The following is a 16,087-nucleotide window of genomic DNA, read 5'->3' on the forward strand; positions in this document are numbered from 1 at the left end:
GGCCTGTAGGTAGGCATTTAGAGAATGAGTGCCATTTCCTGAAGATGAGAAGGAGAAGTAGATTTGGGTGTCATCAGCATACTGATAACACCCAGCACCAAATCTCCTGATGACCTCACCCAGCGGTTTCATGTAGATGTTAAAGAGCATTGGTGACAGAATGGAGCCCTGAGGGACTCCATATAACAGCTCCTGTTTTGAGGAGCAACTGTCACCAAGCTCCACCATCTGGAATCTACCTGAGAGATAGGAACGGAACCACTGCAAAGCAGTGCCCCCTATCCCCAACTCCCCCAGGCGACCCAGAAGGATACCATGGTTGATGGTATCGAATGCCGCCAAGAGATCCAGAAGAACCAGCGGAGTCACACTCCCTCTGTCAATTCCCCGGTAAAGGTCATCCATCAGGCCGACCAAGGCTGTCTCAACCCCATAGCCAGCTCTAAAGCCAGTATGAAATGGGTCTAGATAATCAGTTTCCTCCAAGACTGCCTGGAGCTGGTCGGCCACCACACTCTCAATCACCTTGCCCAACCAAGGGAGATTGGAGATTGGCCTGTAACTGTCCATCGCTAAGGGGTCCAGGGAAGGCTTCTTTAAGAGTGGTCTAACCATTGCCTCCTTCAGGCAGGGGGGCACCCTACCCTCCCTCAGCGATGCATTTACGATATTAACTAGGCCATCTCCAACAATCTCCCTGCTAGATAGAAGCAGCCAAGTTGGGCAAGGATCCAGAGAACAAGTGGTAGGCCGCACCGCCCCAAGCAGCTTGTCCACATCCTCAGGAGTCACAGATTGAAACTGATCCAATCTAATACTGCAAGAGGGATTGCTGGACACCTCCTCCACAGACCTTGCAGAAATAGTGGAGTCCAAGTCACCCCGAATATAGGAGATCTTATTCGCAAAGAACCCATTAAAGGCATCACAGCAGAGCAACTCCGGGGACTGACTGGAAGTAGAAGGAGCCGAAACCAAACTCCTCACAACCTGGGATAGCTCCGCCGAGCGTGAACCTGCAGTCACAATGCGCGTAGACCAGAATCTCTTTTTTGCTGCGCTCACTGCCACCACATAACTCTTCAAATGGGTCACATGCTGAATCCTGTCAGATTCAAACAGAGTTCTCCTCCACTTGTGCTCTAGTCACCTACCCAACTGCTTCAGCCCCCACAGCTCCTCAGTATACCAAGGGGCCATTTTTGCAGCAGGTCGGAAGGGACGCTTAGGAGCAATCGTGTCTACTGCCCTGTTGAGTTCCCTGTTCCAGGTTCCTACCAGGGCATTGACAGAATCATCGGCTGCACCAAAATCCTCCAAGGCCTTTTGAAATCCCACTGGGTCCAGCAGTCTTTTGGGACAGACCATCCTAATAGGTCCACCACCCCTGCAGGGGTGGATTGCGGCTGTGAGACCAACCTTAACCAGGTAGTGGTCCGTCCATGACAATGGGGAAACCACTGGATCCCCCACCCACGGAACACGCCCCTGATCCGAACAAAAGATCAAATCGAGTGCATGGCCGGCAACATGAGTTGGTTCAGAAACTAATTGGGACAGGCCCATAGTTGTCATGGCCGCTATGAACTCCTGAGCCGCACCAGACAAGCCAGCCCCAAAGTGGATATTGAAGTCCCCCAGCACCAAAAGTCTAGGAGACTCTAACACCAACTCCGCGACCAGCTCCATCAGCTCAGTTAGGGAGTCAGTTGGGCAGCGGGGTGGACGGTACACCAACAGAATCCCCAATCTATCCCTAGTTCCCAGCCTCAAAAATATGCACTCAATATAAGTCAGCTGTCTCACAGGGGCCCTGTTAAGGGAAATGGTATTCTTATGGACCACAGACACTCCACACACACCCCCTTCCCCTGGCCTGCTCCACGACAGAGTAACCTGGTGGGAGAAGCTGAGCCCACACTGGACCACTCGCCTCCCCCAACCAGGTCTCGGTTATACATGCCAGGTCAGCTCCCTCATCCACGATCAAATCGTGGACAATTTTGGTCTTATTCTGAACTGACCTGGCATTGCAGAAGAGCAAGGCCAGATTCTGTGGGTCGTTGGAGCTGCTCCCCGGCGCCAGAGAGTTGACAGAACAGTTGGAAGTGGAAACAGTTACTAAATTACTGATTTCCCTTCCCCTGTAACGGCCAGCTGGTCTGCCAGCGCCAATTCTTCTATTCCCCACAACTACAGTAATAGCTGCCCCCGAACTGCCAGGCACACCCCCAGCACTATCCCACTCAAGAGAGCCCAAACACATGTCTGCAAGAGGCCTGGCCCAACCCAACCCCCCAGCCCTCAGTCTCACTCCCAAAGGCTGGCCGCCTACAGGCGGCCTGACGGCCACGCCAACGGCTACGCCTATGGCGAGCCTCCTTGCTTTTAAGCTTGCAAGCCCCAGAAGCCACTGCTCACACAAGCAGCTCCCAGGACAGGCAGCAGGTGGTGGAACTTCAGCAATCTGGGAGGCTGGCAACTAGCCAGCTGGAACTTGGCAGCCGACAAGCAGGCTGCACTCCGTCTGTGCTGGAATGTCCACAGGAGGCAAAGGGGCTAGATGGTGAGTCCCAGCAAGGCACATGGAATGGCCCTGCTCCCCCTGTTAATTTGGGCTGCAGTTTTTAATTAATTACCTTCGCTATTCTCTCTCTCTCACCTAGGAGAGAATACCCATCTATAATGATGCTTGCTACGACACACATGCAAGTCATAAAACAAAGTATGCATTTTGCCTCAGAACTATAGTTTTACTTGTGTGCAAATTTAATCAAATAAAAGGCAACTGAAACTCATTCAGTTAATTGATTATGTTTTCTTCAACTGGGTAGATAAAATCAAAGGAATGAATCAACTTTAACGTACTCAGCAGGCAGAAGCCACAATACAGAGCATCCACTTTCAGCGTTCAATCAATCAGCAAATCACACACACACACACACACACACACACATGATAAAATTCACCGTCCCAGGGCTTTACAGACTTCTGTTAAGGAGCTACACACAATTCTGTGGCCTGATTAAATTGTGAAAATCAACAAGACCATTAGCACAGACCAGTGAGGCCTAGCCAAATGTCATTAGTGGCGTGCACAGAACCACATGTGGGAGTGCAGTCCACACTTCCCACCAACATCAGACAGTGAGTCATGACAATGAAAACTTAACGTATGCAACACAACAATGAATCACATTCTTGATTTTATCTACTTGTCATAAAGCTAAAATCTTAACCTAAGTGATTAAGCAATAAATCTTTGACTGACTGACACAGAGAGCAGCAACACCATACCTGTTCAGGAATCAGTGTTATTATGGAACCTGTGGGAAGTGAGCCTGATAAACACTTCATGGAAGAACCATATGATACCTTTATGAAGGTCTGAGGCAAAGGCTGTGAAAATATCATACAAATAGAGATTAGAGCGCTGGGGTTTTTGTATTTAAAAAAACCCAACCTAAATCAGAGTAGGACACTACAATGAAGACCCACAATATTAGAGTACATGGCAAGGGTGGTGAAAATTCTTGAATCAACCTTAAACAGAAGGCTCCGAGACCCACTCCCTCCTTAACAACTCTGCAGCCCTGTTCCCACAACACAGCCACGATGAGTGAACCCACACAGAAGGAGGGGGGGCGTGTAAGATTATGATGGCAGGCCCCTCCCTAGTCTGGATGTGTTCATTTCAATGTCATCAGGGAATCCCTCCTGGCTGGGCAATGATGAGCTAAGACCTTTGTAGTTGGGTCCACATGGCCCTGCCCATGTAGTTCCAGCACCTACATTTACAAAGGATCACCACATGGAAAATGGCTCGCACACAAATGCATGTGAAGGAATCCTAAGACAATAGATGTGAAGAGCTTTGAGTCCTTAATACAATCCCTTTTCATAATATTACATAATAAATACATTTGCATTGTAAACTTACAGGCAGAGTTGTGCTGTTTACATTTTACTGTCGAGTGCCTTGCTTTATATGTATTTGGTTGGCCAACATCCAGACTAAGCTTCTGAAGCCAACATCCTGACCAACAATGCGCCAGTGCTGTGGATGGGTTTGATTAATGCAACACTGGTACTCATGCAGGGGTGGGACAAATTTTGATGGCCTTCCCTATCCCCAGAAGCACTCTTGCCACAAGAAAAATATGTCCTTGGGGGCTGTGCGACCCTCAGGGACATATTTTCGGGTGGCAGAGAGTACTTAGAAGGAACGGGGAAGTTGTCGAAATTCCTTCTTCCATGTGAAGGTGCTGGCGCTGAGTTAGCGCCACTCAGAGTGCTGGCGTTTCTCATGTGACACTGGCACTTTGTTAATCAGGATGTCAGCTAGCTGCTAAGTTTTTCCATTGTGCCAGATGGGGAGGGCAATTTTCAGTGACCACACCTTCCTTCTACAGCCACTTGTGCCTCCCAAAACTATGCCCTAGAGAGCGGGAGGCCCTCAGGAAGAGGGGCAAAAGGGGTTTGATGTGAAAGGGTTTGATTAATGCAATACTGGCACTCATGCAGCGGTGGGACAAATTGTGATGGCCTCCCCTATCCTCGGAAGCACTCTGTTTCAATGTTCCCTCTAACAAGGATTCCCAGATGTTGTTGACTACGACTCCCAGCATCCCTAGCTGCAGTGGCCTCTGGCTGGGCATTATGGGAGCTGTAGTTAACATCTGGGAATCCCTGTCAGAGGGAACACTGCTCTATTGCACCAGAAAATATGTCCTTGGGGGCTGTGGAAAAACCTAGCATACCCATAGAAAATTAGTCTGGATGTTGGCCACCATTATTACAATACAGTACGTATATGACCTCAAAAATAATCTGTGCCTTAACTGTCAACTCTGGGCTAGGGTGGAATTTGGAACAATGTATTCTATCTTGGTTCGAATATTTATTTATTATTTATTTATTATTACATTTTTTAATATCCCGCTCTTCCTCCAAGGAGCCCAGAGCAGTGTACTACATACTTAAGTTTCTCAGTGTGGAGAGGGACCACACCAAATCAGCGAGCAAGCCAAAGGCGTTAACATGGCAAAATGGAGGAACTTTCACATAATGATAAATTTAACTTAAATTACTATACTGGATTCCTTCTATTCCACACACATTCAGATTGCAAAGGCAAGCTCTTTTCCTCACAGCTCAAAAGGAGCACTTAAAAATCTGTCAGAAATCAGTATGCACTTATCACACAACTCATTCCTGAAATAACTTTGTTTCAGTACCCAGACTCAAGACTGTGAGATTTCAAGTGCAGAGCAGTGTTTTAGCCAAACTGATAAAGCATGAGCCAGAGGGGTCCAACAAACAAATCTAGAGCTTAGAAAGCTGCATTCAAATCCTGCTAGTCTTTGCGCGGGGTGGGCGGTGGGCGGAATCACTCTTAGCTTTAAACTTCCAATTGTAAAACGAGTATATAAATAATCTATTTTAAGGATGAACATGTTAAAGATTGCAAAACACAGTGTAATTAAATAACAACAATTATAATCAGTTAAAAAGCAACCATGATAAAAAATGGACAAAGAATCAATAATGACAGAGTTGGCCAATAAGCCAGCTTGAACACATATGAGACAACAGTATGAAGTGACTATTCTCTTGTGCCTACATTAAAAAGATTAAAATTAGAGGGTATATATCAGACAGCAATAAAGTTGGGATTTTTTAAAGTTATCAACCTTTAAGGTACATTATATGTTTTATGATTTAACAACCACCTATTTTACATTCCTTCTCCCCCTTGCTCTATTCCAACTAGTTTGGAATAAACCTAGGTTGGACCTATTCTAAATAGGTCTAGCATTCTGTCTGGTGTTTTTGTTTCTATTTTGGCTAAGAATCTCAAAGCAAGGCAACATGGAAACTTTATTTCCTTCCTTCATCCTGAAGAAGAAACTGGAATTCTAGATCTTGTGGACAGTTTTAAAAGACCCAACTCCTACACTTCCTGTTTAAGAAAATAATTCCTCCCACTCTTGGATTTTTAAGTGCTCCAAGGCAAAAACGTATGACTAGTTTCCTGAGCAGGGAGATAATTGTTTCAAACACAAATTATTCTTGAATTAATCAACACACCTTCTCCATATGTGGAGATCTTGCAATAAGCATATCCTGTTTCTAATCAGCAACTGCCAAAACAGTAACTACCTTTTCATTCCCCTTGTTGATTTCCAATGGTGGAAACTCAACTCCTTTCTTGAGAAGATCCAGGTACACCTCCTTGACTTCACTCACATCCACAGAACCTTGAAATCCTCGCGCCCAGGTCTGTTTGGAAAAGAAAAAGAAGTTGGGGTGGGGGGAGAATCACAGCTAGGAAAACTAAACAAGATTTTCCCTCTCCTTGAGCAATTTTTGAAGTGGAAAAGTCACTGCAATGTGAGTTTCTGCGCCTCCACCCCCGTTCTTTTGTGCTGAAATGATGTGAAAGGACCCCATGCAATATCCAAGACTATCTGTGAAAAAGATCTTGGGCTAATGGCAAAACATCAACAGAGATATTAACTCTGTGTGGGGGAGGGGGGAGGCAAAAAGGCAAATTCTATGTTATGACTTATTGGAAAGGAATTTCAGAGATCAGTAAAGTTTTTATATAAACACACTGGCCAACAGCCTGACTAAGGTTGCACATGCACTGCAGGAAGATGTACTCGTGCTGTGGAAGATTTCCTCTCTATCACAGCACTAGTGCTTACATGTGGAGAGGACAAATGTAGCCAATTTCTCCTTCCCTCGAAAATGCCCTGTGCCACCTGGAAATATGTCCCTGAGGGCTACGTGCCCCTCTGGGGCATATTTCAGGTGGCACTGGGCATTCCAGGGAAAGGAGAAATTGGCTACATTTGTCCTCCCTGCACACAATCACCATAGCTGAGTTACCATAGTAGAAGCCTTCTGATACTCCAACACATCTTGGGAAAGGGGTGTGTGTTCGCATACACACACACACACACACACACACACACACACACACACACACGTGTGTGCGTGGGGAGGGGAAGATAACCAAAATAATCAAGGAGATAGTGGACTTTTCCTGAAAAGAAAGCAAAAGCACCCGGGGCTCCTTAGTTTAGAAAAGTTATGATGAAAGAGGATATGAATGAGAGCCCATACCACACAATTATGCATGGTGTGTAGGGAGATCTTTTTCTGCCACCATCATTATAGACTCCCCCCATGCGATTTGATTGGCAGTAGATTTATGACAGACGAAAGAAAGTACTTCTTCATGTAATGTGTGAAGGAGTTTACTGTTCCAAGATGTGCTGATGGCCACTGATTCAAATGGCTTTAAAACGAAGATCCTACAAATTAATGCAGGGTGAACCATGATAGCTAAAATGAACCTCCATGTTCAGAGGCAATGTGCATCTGAATGTCAGTTGCTGGAGGCAAACTGGGGAGGGTTATTACCCCAATCTCTGCTTGAGGACATCTTGGAAGCATTTGAATGCCCACTGCTGAAAGCAGGATGTCGAACTAGATGGAGTCTTGTCTGACCCAGCAGGGCTCCTCTTATGTTCTTCTGTAATGTTACAAAACCAGCATTTCTCATGTGGCAATCTTGTGGAAGTTCCCATACGTGGCAAAGCAGTGAAAGAGGACGTGGTGAAAAATGCTAGTTGGGTAACCCTCTCCAAGATATGTTAAATATTGATTTTATCACATGCAGGCACTTTCATAAGACCATTCCAGCATGCAAATACATAAATAACTAGGTAGATAAATCAATCACTGGCCTACATCCTAACATGAGCATGCAGCAAAGGAATCACACGTTCAACGCACTGCCAGACTAAAACTGCAGCACATGGGGGCAGTATTTTCACTGATCTCTCCTTTTCTTCTCAAGTATTCGGTGACACTTGAAAACACCGTATTTGCCCAAATAGAAGGTGACTCTGAATTTAATATGGCCCTCGTAAAAAATACACCTTAAATACAGATTACATCTGTATTTAATGGAAAGGTAGAGGATTCTGCACCTGAGACAACCCCCCTCCCCAAATTTCTAGAACCAAAACCTGAAAGAAGTCTTGGATTCAGTCTTGGATTCAGAAAATACAGTATATGTCTCTGAGGGCAGTGTGATGCACATGAAGGAGAAAGGGAGATAGGGGAAAACTGCCATGCTCATAGGTGATCATTGTTGCAGCTTTAGTCTGGAAGGCAGAATACTGCGCACACACTGCCTTTGCTGCACACTCTCAGCATTAGTCAGGATGTCGGTCACTTCAAAAACTATTGCACAAATCAAAGAATGCATTCACATGTATTCCAAGACAGTTCCATGTTTAAACAAGCAGAGTGGAAACTGGGAAGCGTCTTTAAACTAACAATGCAAACTTGTTCACTAACAATGCAGACTTGTTCAAGCCTAACAGTTCTGGGGATGACAGTAAAACGACCCATCAAGACTCCAAGAGTTTGCAAAGAAGAAGGCCCAGGAGGCAGGTCACATCAAGAAGCAATCCGGGCAGTAAGGAAAATAAACCAACCTCGTTTGTCTTCTCTCGCCCTGCAACTTTACATCAAAACTGTTATTTTGATGTAAACCACCCTGAGCCATTTTGGGAAGGGTGGTATATAAATCAAATCAATTCAATTCAATTCAAAAAATAGCAGCAACAAAAACAACTGTAAGCAGCCTATACCACTGGGTAAGATGTGACGGGAGTGGGTACTCCCCACAGTGAATATCTATACCAAACCTTTGCTACCGTGGGGTGTTACAAACCCAGTGAAACAGGTACTAAGTTGAAGATCTAACACAGTTACTCCTTTACAGAATGGGATAAAAGCAAATACCATCTTCAGTAAATGTGGTAGAAAGTCATGCTGGGGAATACACCCTGCAGAGACTCTGCAAATAATGTATAGTGGGGGGGGGGGCATGAGACTACCTTGCAAGGGCAGTCCAAGACCCCACATTCAAGTGGGTGCTCAGCATGCACAGGCCATGCTTCTGAGGCAGCCGCAGTGGGATGCCAGTAGTCTCAGACTATCCCACCAAGCCCGAGGTCTGATATTTCTAGCTCAAGTTGGTAGCATCAAAGCAAAACCGACAGCTCTTCCCTGCTGCTCCCCAAAAGTCCAGTTCTTGCTGCTCTTCATATGGAACTTAGCAGAAGAGAACAAAAGGCAAACCAGCTGAAGGAGTTCACAAACCCCCTCCCATGCACCATGGCAGTTATTAAATATTGACTGCACTGATACACTAGCTTTATGCAAAACCAGAGGGATTAAAAAAAATAAAAAGGCTTACCATGATAAAGGTCAAGATTTTCTCCTGCATATCGACCGGCAGGTTGAACCTTGGATTCAGCAGTTTTACTAGCCTATTTTTGCAGAAATCTCTTTTCACAACCAGAGACTGGAAGCTTGGGCCGCAGTTCTGAACACACATCTCGAGGAGCTGTAGGGAGACAGTGTCTCTGTTACAAAGCTGTTCTGCACCAACACTCTGAGCACTTTCCTGTAGTCCTTATTCTTCCACAATCACATTGCATGAAGCCCACAGAACCTCTCCTGCTTCTGCCCCCTCAACTGCCACTGCCACACAACTTTTCTCAGCTGCCCCATCACAATTGCACCCTGCTCCCAGCTGTTCTTCCAGGTTTCTCTTCATTCTGCGTTCAGCTGAAGATTCTTCCAGGGGCCCTTTAAATATTGCCCCAGCTCAAGCGTTTTCAACCAGGGGTACTCTGAAGCCTTGTAGGGGGTACACAGAGCCCTCCCACTCACTTGCATGTCTCTGACTCACTTGCATGCTGTACCACTGGCTCCCTCTCCAGGAGGGGAGGGGGATGAGTGTCAGGCAACATCCCTCCCTCCTCCTCCTCTCCATGTGACTGGCTGGCTAGGTGCTCAGGCTCAGCCCACCCCTTCCTCAAGTCAACTGGACTGACAGGCTCGGCTGTGATGGAAATGCTGGCTGATGCTCAGTGTCTGCACTGCCCTCACTGCTGAGCCTGTCAGTCAAGTTGAGGGAGGGGTGGGCTGAGCCTGAGCACCTGGCTAACTAGTCACATGGAGAGGAGGAGGATGTTGCCTGACGCTCGTTCCCCCTCCCCTGCTAGAGAGGGAACCAATGGTGTAGCATGCAGATTCACTTAGCCTGTATTTTCTCTCCCACCAACTTTACTACTACTACTACTACTACTACTCGTACGACTACTTCTTATATACCGCTCTTCAATAAAAGTCCTCAAAGCGGTTTACATAGAAAAACAAACAATACATAAATAAGATGTACTGAGTCCCTGTCCCCACGGGGCTCACAATCTAAAAAGAAACATAAACCAAATACCAGCAACAGCCACTGGAAGGAAATCTTGCCAAAAGAAAAAAACTTTGCCAAGATTTACCTCTGGGGTCACAATACTTGGCTGCTTATCTGGGATACCTCCTGAGCTGAAGGTTTGAGATGGAAAGGATGCACTTGTTTTTAAAAGAGGTTGGAAAACTTTGCCTTAGCCACATGGAAACAATTCTCTTCCACCGAGAGCAGGCCTACTCAACTTAGGCCGCCCCAGCTGGTTTTGGACTACAACTCCCATAATCCCCAGCCACAGTGGCCAATAGACAGGGATTATGGGAGTTGCAGTCCTCACCCCACATAGCTGGGTCATTTAAATGTTACCCCAGCCACATGGGGCCACTCAGAGCAACATTTAAAGGCCCTCTAGTGTCACTGGTATTTTTAATAGATGGATTCCAATGCATCAGTTGGAGTTATTTATTGAGCTAGAGCCAAGAAACAATTGTCGAACTTCTAAGATACCTATGATTTTTTCCTCATGGGGACATGTGCGTTGAACTGGAGTTCATTCTTTATTAGGAACATTCAATTAAAACATATAATGAAATAAGCTACCAGCATAGCTACTCCCTGAGAGACAGACATTTCCTAATTGGAATGGACTGTACCACAAGCACTGAATCAGCATTGCTGGTGGTTTCTGGTTAGCACTAATCAGGCCACGGCCTAATTTTCCTCATATGTTTTTAACATACTTCATTTATTTTTCCCAGATGTCTTCATCTTAAACCATACTGTAGCTAAATGCAACAAAGACACACACACACACACACACCCCAGTACTGAGGACGTGAACCCAAAAGAAATAGCAGAAGATAATCCCTTTAAAAGCAGACCACCAATATATATTTTATACATTTCAGAAAGGGGAATGAAGGAGTTGCAAGCTTTCAGCAACACATTTTGGTTAAGAGATTTTAAAGCCATTTTTCTATTTTTAAAATGTGCAATGCAGAAGAAAGTTTTTTAGCACAGCCAAACAACACTAAAACCATTGTTTCTAAATGCCTGGGAAAATAAAATTACATTATGTTGAATTCAAGTAAACAGCAGTAGCATTACTGAGGAGAAACAGTTTAGCTTTAAGCCCAAATGATGACACGGTGGGATTTGAATTCTGCAATAAGGAAACAGTCCAGGCTACTGGTGATAATATGCTTCCCGTCTTTGAAAGACTGGTCCAATGACATATTACAAGTCAGAACTGTTAATTTCATCAACACCTTTTATGAAGGATGTATATATAGCAACAATATGTAACATCAGAAGATAATCAAAGTATAGTTATAACAGGTAAGCCTTTTGCAAGCAGTGTTTGTTATCATACACTGGCTCCGCAAAGCCTTGCTTGCTATCCTTAAACTAGTGTAGTATTTAGTTTTTATGTTTTGGCTGACATACTATGCAATGCCAACAGTAGAACGTAAACCTTTGTGCAGTTGCAGAGTGCACAAATTGTGCAAAATAGAGTTGTGTGACACTGCAGCTATTATAATGGCTGCACTGTCACACAACTATGTTTGCACAATTTTTGTGTGCCGGGGAAGCTGCACAAATGTTACATTTCCCTACATGGGTAACATTGCACTGTATGTCCCCTATTGTTAATAGTGTCCTATATAGAAAACACAGAGAGAGAGTGCGCTGAATTTAACAGTTCAACTAGTAGTGATATTTCTGGTTATTCAGTTGTAGCAATTCTTTACGACTAGGAGAAATATCCCCTGTTATGCATAGGCAAGAAAGACACACTGCTGCCAAAAAAACATTCCAAGTGAATTCACTGTAGCAGACGGCTGAGCTGGATGGAGAATTATGTCTGCTTTTACCACTTAGGCTTGCTTGTGCAATAGCATTTTAAGACCTATTTAAAGAACACGCCATTTTGCTTGCTCAGGACTGAGAATTGCTGGTTTTCTTCAGTGTATCCAGGATCTTAGGAGAAGAAAGGTTCACTGACAGCAAGAAAATATATCTAAGAGACACACAGGCTATAGAATCTCCCCAAGACAAAGACCAAAAAAAGGAAGCTGGCTGGCATGTGAAAACCAAGCAGGACACCCTTGCCAAAAAGTCTTGGCTTCAATGGTGCTCTTTTCAAAAACCAGCATGCATGAAAGAAATGCTGAGCAGCAGCTAGCCTCTTTGCCTATAGAGAGTGCTCCAAAAAGATTTTGCAAGTTTAAAGCATTTTCTGCAGATTGCATAAAGGAATTAAGTATGCACTTTCCTTCTGGGGGTGGGGAGAGGAAGGAGAGAAACAGTGACTCTTTTGAGTGGAAGTGCTGCTGTTAATGGGCCAGATCTCACACCCAATTACAGCAGTGCAGCTGTCTTATCAACTTCAGTGAGGTGTAAAAAGTAGTCAGAAGGAGAGTCTGAATTGGAGGTTTTTGTTAAGAATAACTGGAAGTTACTTCCCTACTAGCAATTATTTTGATTATAGATTTATGTTGCAATTAGGACTTCCAACTAGTTCTGAGCTAGTCTTAAACCTTCAACTTGTTCTAAACTCAAGTGAGATATAAATGCCGGTTGTGTTTCTGGTTCCCTCACCTCACCTAACTCCCAAACACACACACAAAAAACACACACCCTTTCAACAGTTAGCAAGTTGCCTGGTTGCCTGCAGAGATACTTGGGATGGGATACTAATTACAGGGACAAGCAGATCAGTAGTATGACGTGTTATAAATCTACTGAAAACTAGTCTACACTTTCTGTATTGTTACTATCAGGGCAGGACCGCCCAACAGGTATAGTAAACTGTAGAACAGGACCTTATTCAAAATGTGGGCACATAAGCATAATTATTTAAAAAACTCCCTTGTACAGCAAATATTTCTACCCTGTGTCCTGTGCTAATTGCTTTTAAAACAGCTCAGTGTGTGGGTAGCTACCACACAGATCTTCTTAAAGATATATTTTTAAAAAATCTTTTTTGTGGTTCGGGTGATTGCTCCTTTTTATGACAGTAGACATAGTCTTATTACTTCTTTGTTATTACATTACTCTGGCCTGATGAATTTTACGTCACATTTCTCCTTGCAGACAATAAATTGTCTATTACTCGCAAGGTTGCTAAATTTTGTGTGGCTGCTGTTAAGATCTGCCAACAATTAATTTCTACCCTTTAGATCTTACCATAAAAACATTTACTTTATTGGTGTATTGTATGATAGATTTCTTATCTGAGTGTTTTATCATTCTTTGTGTTTATGTCTGATCTATGATTGTAATAAAGCAATTTATTCATAAAAATCTTTTAAAGATCTTTAATGGACACGAGGAAACAGAAAAATAAAGTATCTGGCACTGCAGGAAAAGCTAGAGATATAAACCTTTGAGATCTTAAAACAGCTTAGATGCAACAATGGGGAAAGCTTCACCTGACAAATTGCTGCTTGCCACCCATTATTAAAGACACACAAGTCCTGCCACAGAGGGGCAAAATGGCATCCCTGTGAGGCGCAGGAAAGCCACGTGTAGCAGACAGGAGATGTTAACTTAAGGGACTGTAAGGTACCCAAATGCTGTACACATGTGGGTTGGTCCTGTGAGGACCTCCTGAAAATATGTCCCTGAGGGCGACATAGCCCTCAGGAACATATTTTCAGGCAGCACAGTGGGCATCAGAGGAAAGCAGAGACAGTCAAAAATTGCCTCCCCCTTCTCATGTGACAGCTGCACCAGCGCAGTGTTAGTCTGGATGCCTGCCAGCATCTATTAATATAATAACTTATCTATAAAATGATCACATTACATAACATTTCTTATGCAATGAATTCAACAATGTTATTTTTCAAAAAAACCTTTAAAGCTCTAATTAAAAAGGAACGCAAAATGTATCTGCAGACTTGTCCATAAAAAAAACACAACACATAATCCTACGCTCAAGAGTTCCACACAGACATATCAGCTTTTAAAATCGCATCATAGCTCTAGACAAATGCATCAACATATATTTATAAGCTCACTGGGTTTGTCTAGAATTACACTGCAATTTTAAAAACTGATATTTAAACAGCCATATCAAAATGTGTTGTGAAATATTAACAAATAAACTTTATTTCGTAGGAACAGAAGCAAGAGTTCTGTTCATGTAGTGGGTCTTTCTTGCTTAGTCCTCTCAGAAGATCACAATGGTGGTTGAGGATGCCTCAGAAACACAGGAAGTATGGAGCTGCAGCTGGAGGGGAAGAAATAGCAAAAAGAAGATGCTCTTCTTGAACAAGTAAAAGTGCCTTCTGCAAGGTGTTCTCCAGATACCAGACATAGACTATATCCAGTGTCAAATCCATAGAAATGCTTAATTCAGAATAGTGTGTGCATGTACAATTCACTGTTCAGAAAACATTATTAGTAAAAATAAAACAGCATCCAGTATATTACAAATCTGAGAGGGAAAGACTTCCTTCAAAAACATGAAAGTCTCTTCAAAAACACCAGTGCTTTCCTTCATCAGAAGCCACTGATGTCAGCACATCAGGATGGCCTACCAGGTAGTTTCCTTCAGGCTTTATTGAAGGGCTTCAAGGACATTTTTATTCCTATAAATGATTATAGGAATTTTATCTAGTAGCCTTCAATGCTATTATTATTTGTATCATGGAGGACCTTTGGCTCAGTGGTGGAGCCCCTGCTTTCCATGAAGAAGATTCAATACCTAGCACCCCCATATAGGGCTAGGAAAGAATCTCTGTCTGAAACCTAGAATTGACTTCCCCCCACACCCAGATCACCGTCATCAAGTCATAACTTTTCAGGAGGGCAGGGTAAATTTCAGTGGATTTTGATGAAGAGGAGAATTTGCGAATGTTGCGGTGGGGGGCATTACTGGTGGTGGCAGATCATCTCCCCCTCCCTATTTTACTGCTTCATAATACACTTGTACAGGTGGCAATGGCATCAATTTTAAAAGCACTGTGGGTATTCCCAGTGGCTGGCTTCCATTGGTTAACTTTAACCCCAGACACAGAGAGAATAAAGTGACCTGGCATTCCCTATGCATTTGGGATTTTGGAAAAAAGGGGTGCTGGCAAAAGCCAGTCACTGGAAATAGCTACAGTGCTTCTAGCACTGATGCTTTTGCCACCTGCACAGGTGTGACAGAGGAACAAAGAGGGGGGAAAGAAAAGGGGGCATCTATCAGCACTGCCAGTAAGGCAGAATTCACTTCATCCACTCTATCTATCTATCTGTCTATCTATCATATTTTTACACCGCCCAAATCTTACATCTCTGGGCGGTTTACAACAAGATTAGAAGTAAAACATTAATTAAAAACAAAAAATGTAAACGCAAGAAATTTAAAACACAATTTAAAATTTTAAAACAATATTCTACAAACAACATTAAAACAATAAAAACAATATCAATTAAAAGTCTGGGTGAAGAAATGCGTCTTTAGAGACTTTTAAAAAGATGTCAGAGATGGGGAGGCTCTTATTTCACTAGGGAGCGCATTCCAGAGCCTCAGGGCAGCAATGGAGAAGGCCAGTTTCTGAGTAGCCACCAGACGAGCTGGTAGCAAATGCAGACAGACCTCTCTTGATGATCTCAATGGGCGGTGTTGTTCATAACGAAGAAGATGTTCTCTTAAAAACTCAGGGCCCAAGCTGTTTAGGGCTTTATAGGTTATGACCAACACCTTGTATTTTGCCCAGAAACATATTGGCAGCCAGTGTAACTCCTTCAATACAGGAGTTATATGGTCTCTCCGAGATGACCCAGAGACCAGCCTGGCTG

The 16,087-nt window shown here is 43.8% G+C and overlaps 1 protein-coding gene across 1 annotated transcript in view; it reads right to left on the minus strand.

Moving 5' to 3' along the window:
- TOM1L1 (target of myb1 like 1 membrane trafficking protein) overlaps positions 1-16,087 on the minus strand; it is a 68,005-nt gene that overhangs the window by 22,534 nt on the left and 29,384 nt on the right. Inside the window, exons 4-6 of the mRNA XM_053288571.1 lie at positions 9,284-9,433; positions 6,163-6,282; positions 3,298-3,399 (exon numbers count right to left, since the gene is read on the minus strand). Of these exons, the coding sequence (XP_053144546.1) occupies positions 3,298-3,399; positions 6,163-6,282; positions 9,284-9,433 (372 nt within the window). The remainder of the gene's footprint in view (positions 1-3,297; positions 3,400-6,162; positions 6,283-9,283; positions 9,434-16,087) is intronic.

Source organism: Hemicordylus capensis, chromosome 2 (assembly GCF_027244095.1).
Source record: "Hemicordylus capensis ecotype Gifberg chromosome 2, rHemCap1.1.pri, whole genome shotgun sequence".
NCBI classification, from domain to species: domain Eukaryota; kingdom Metazoa; phylum Chordata; class Lepidosauria; order Squamata; family Cordylidae; genus Hemicordylus; species Hemicordylus capensis.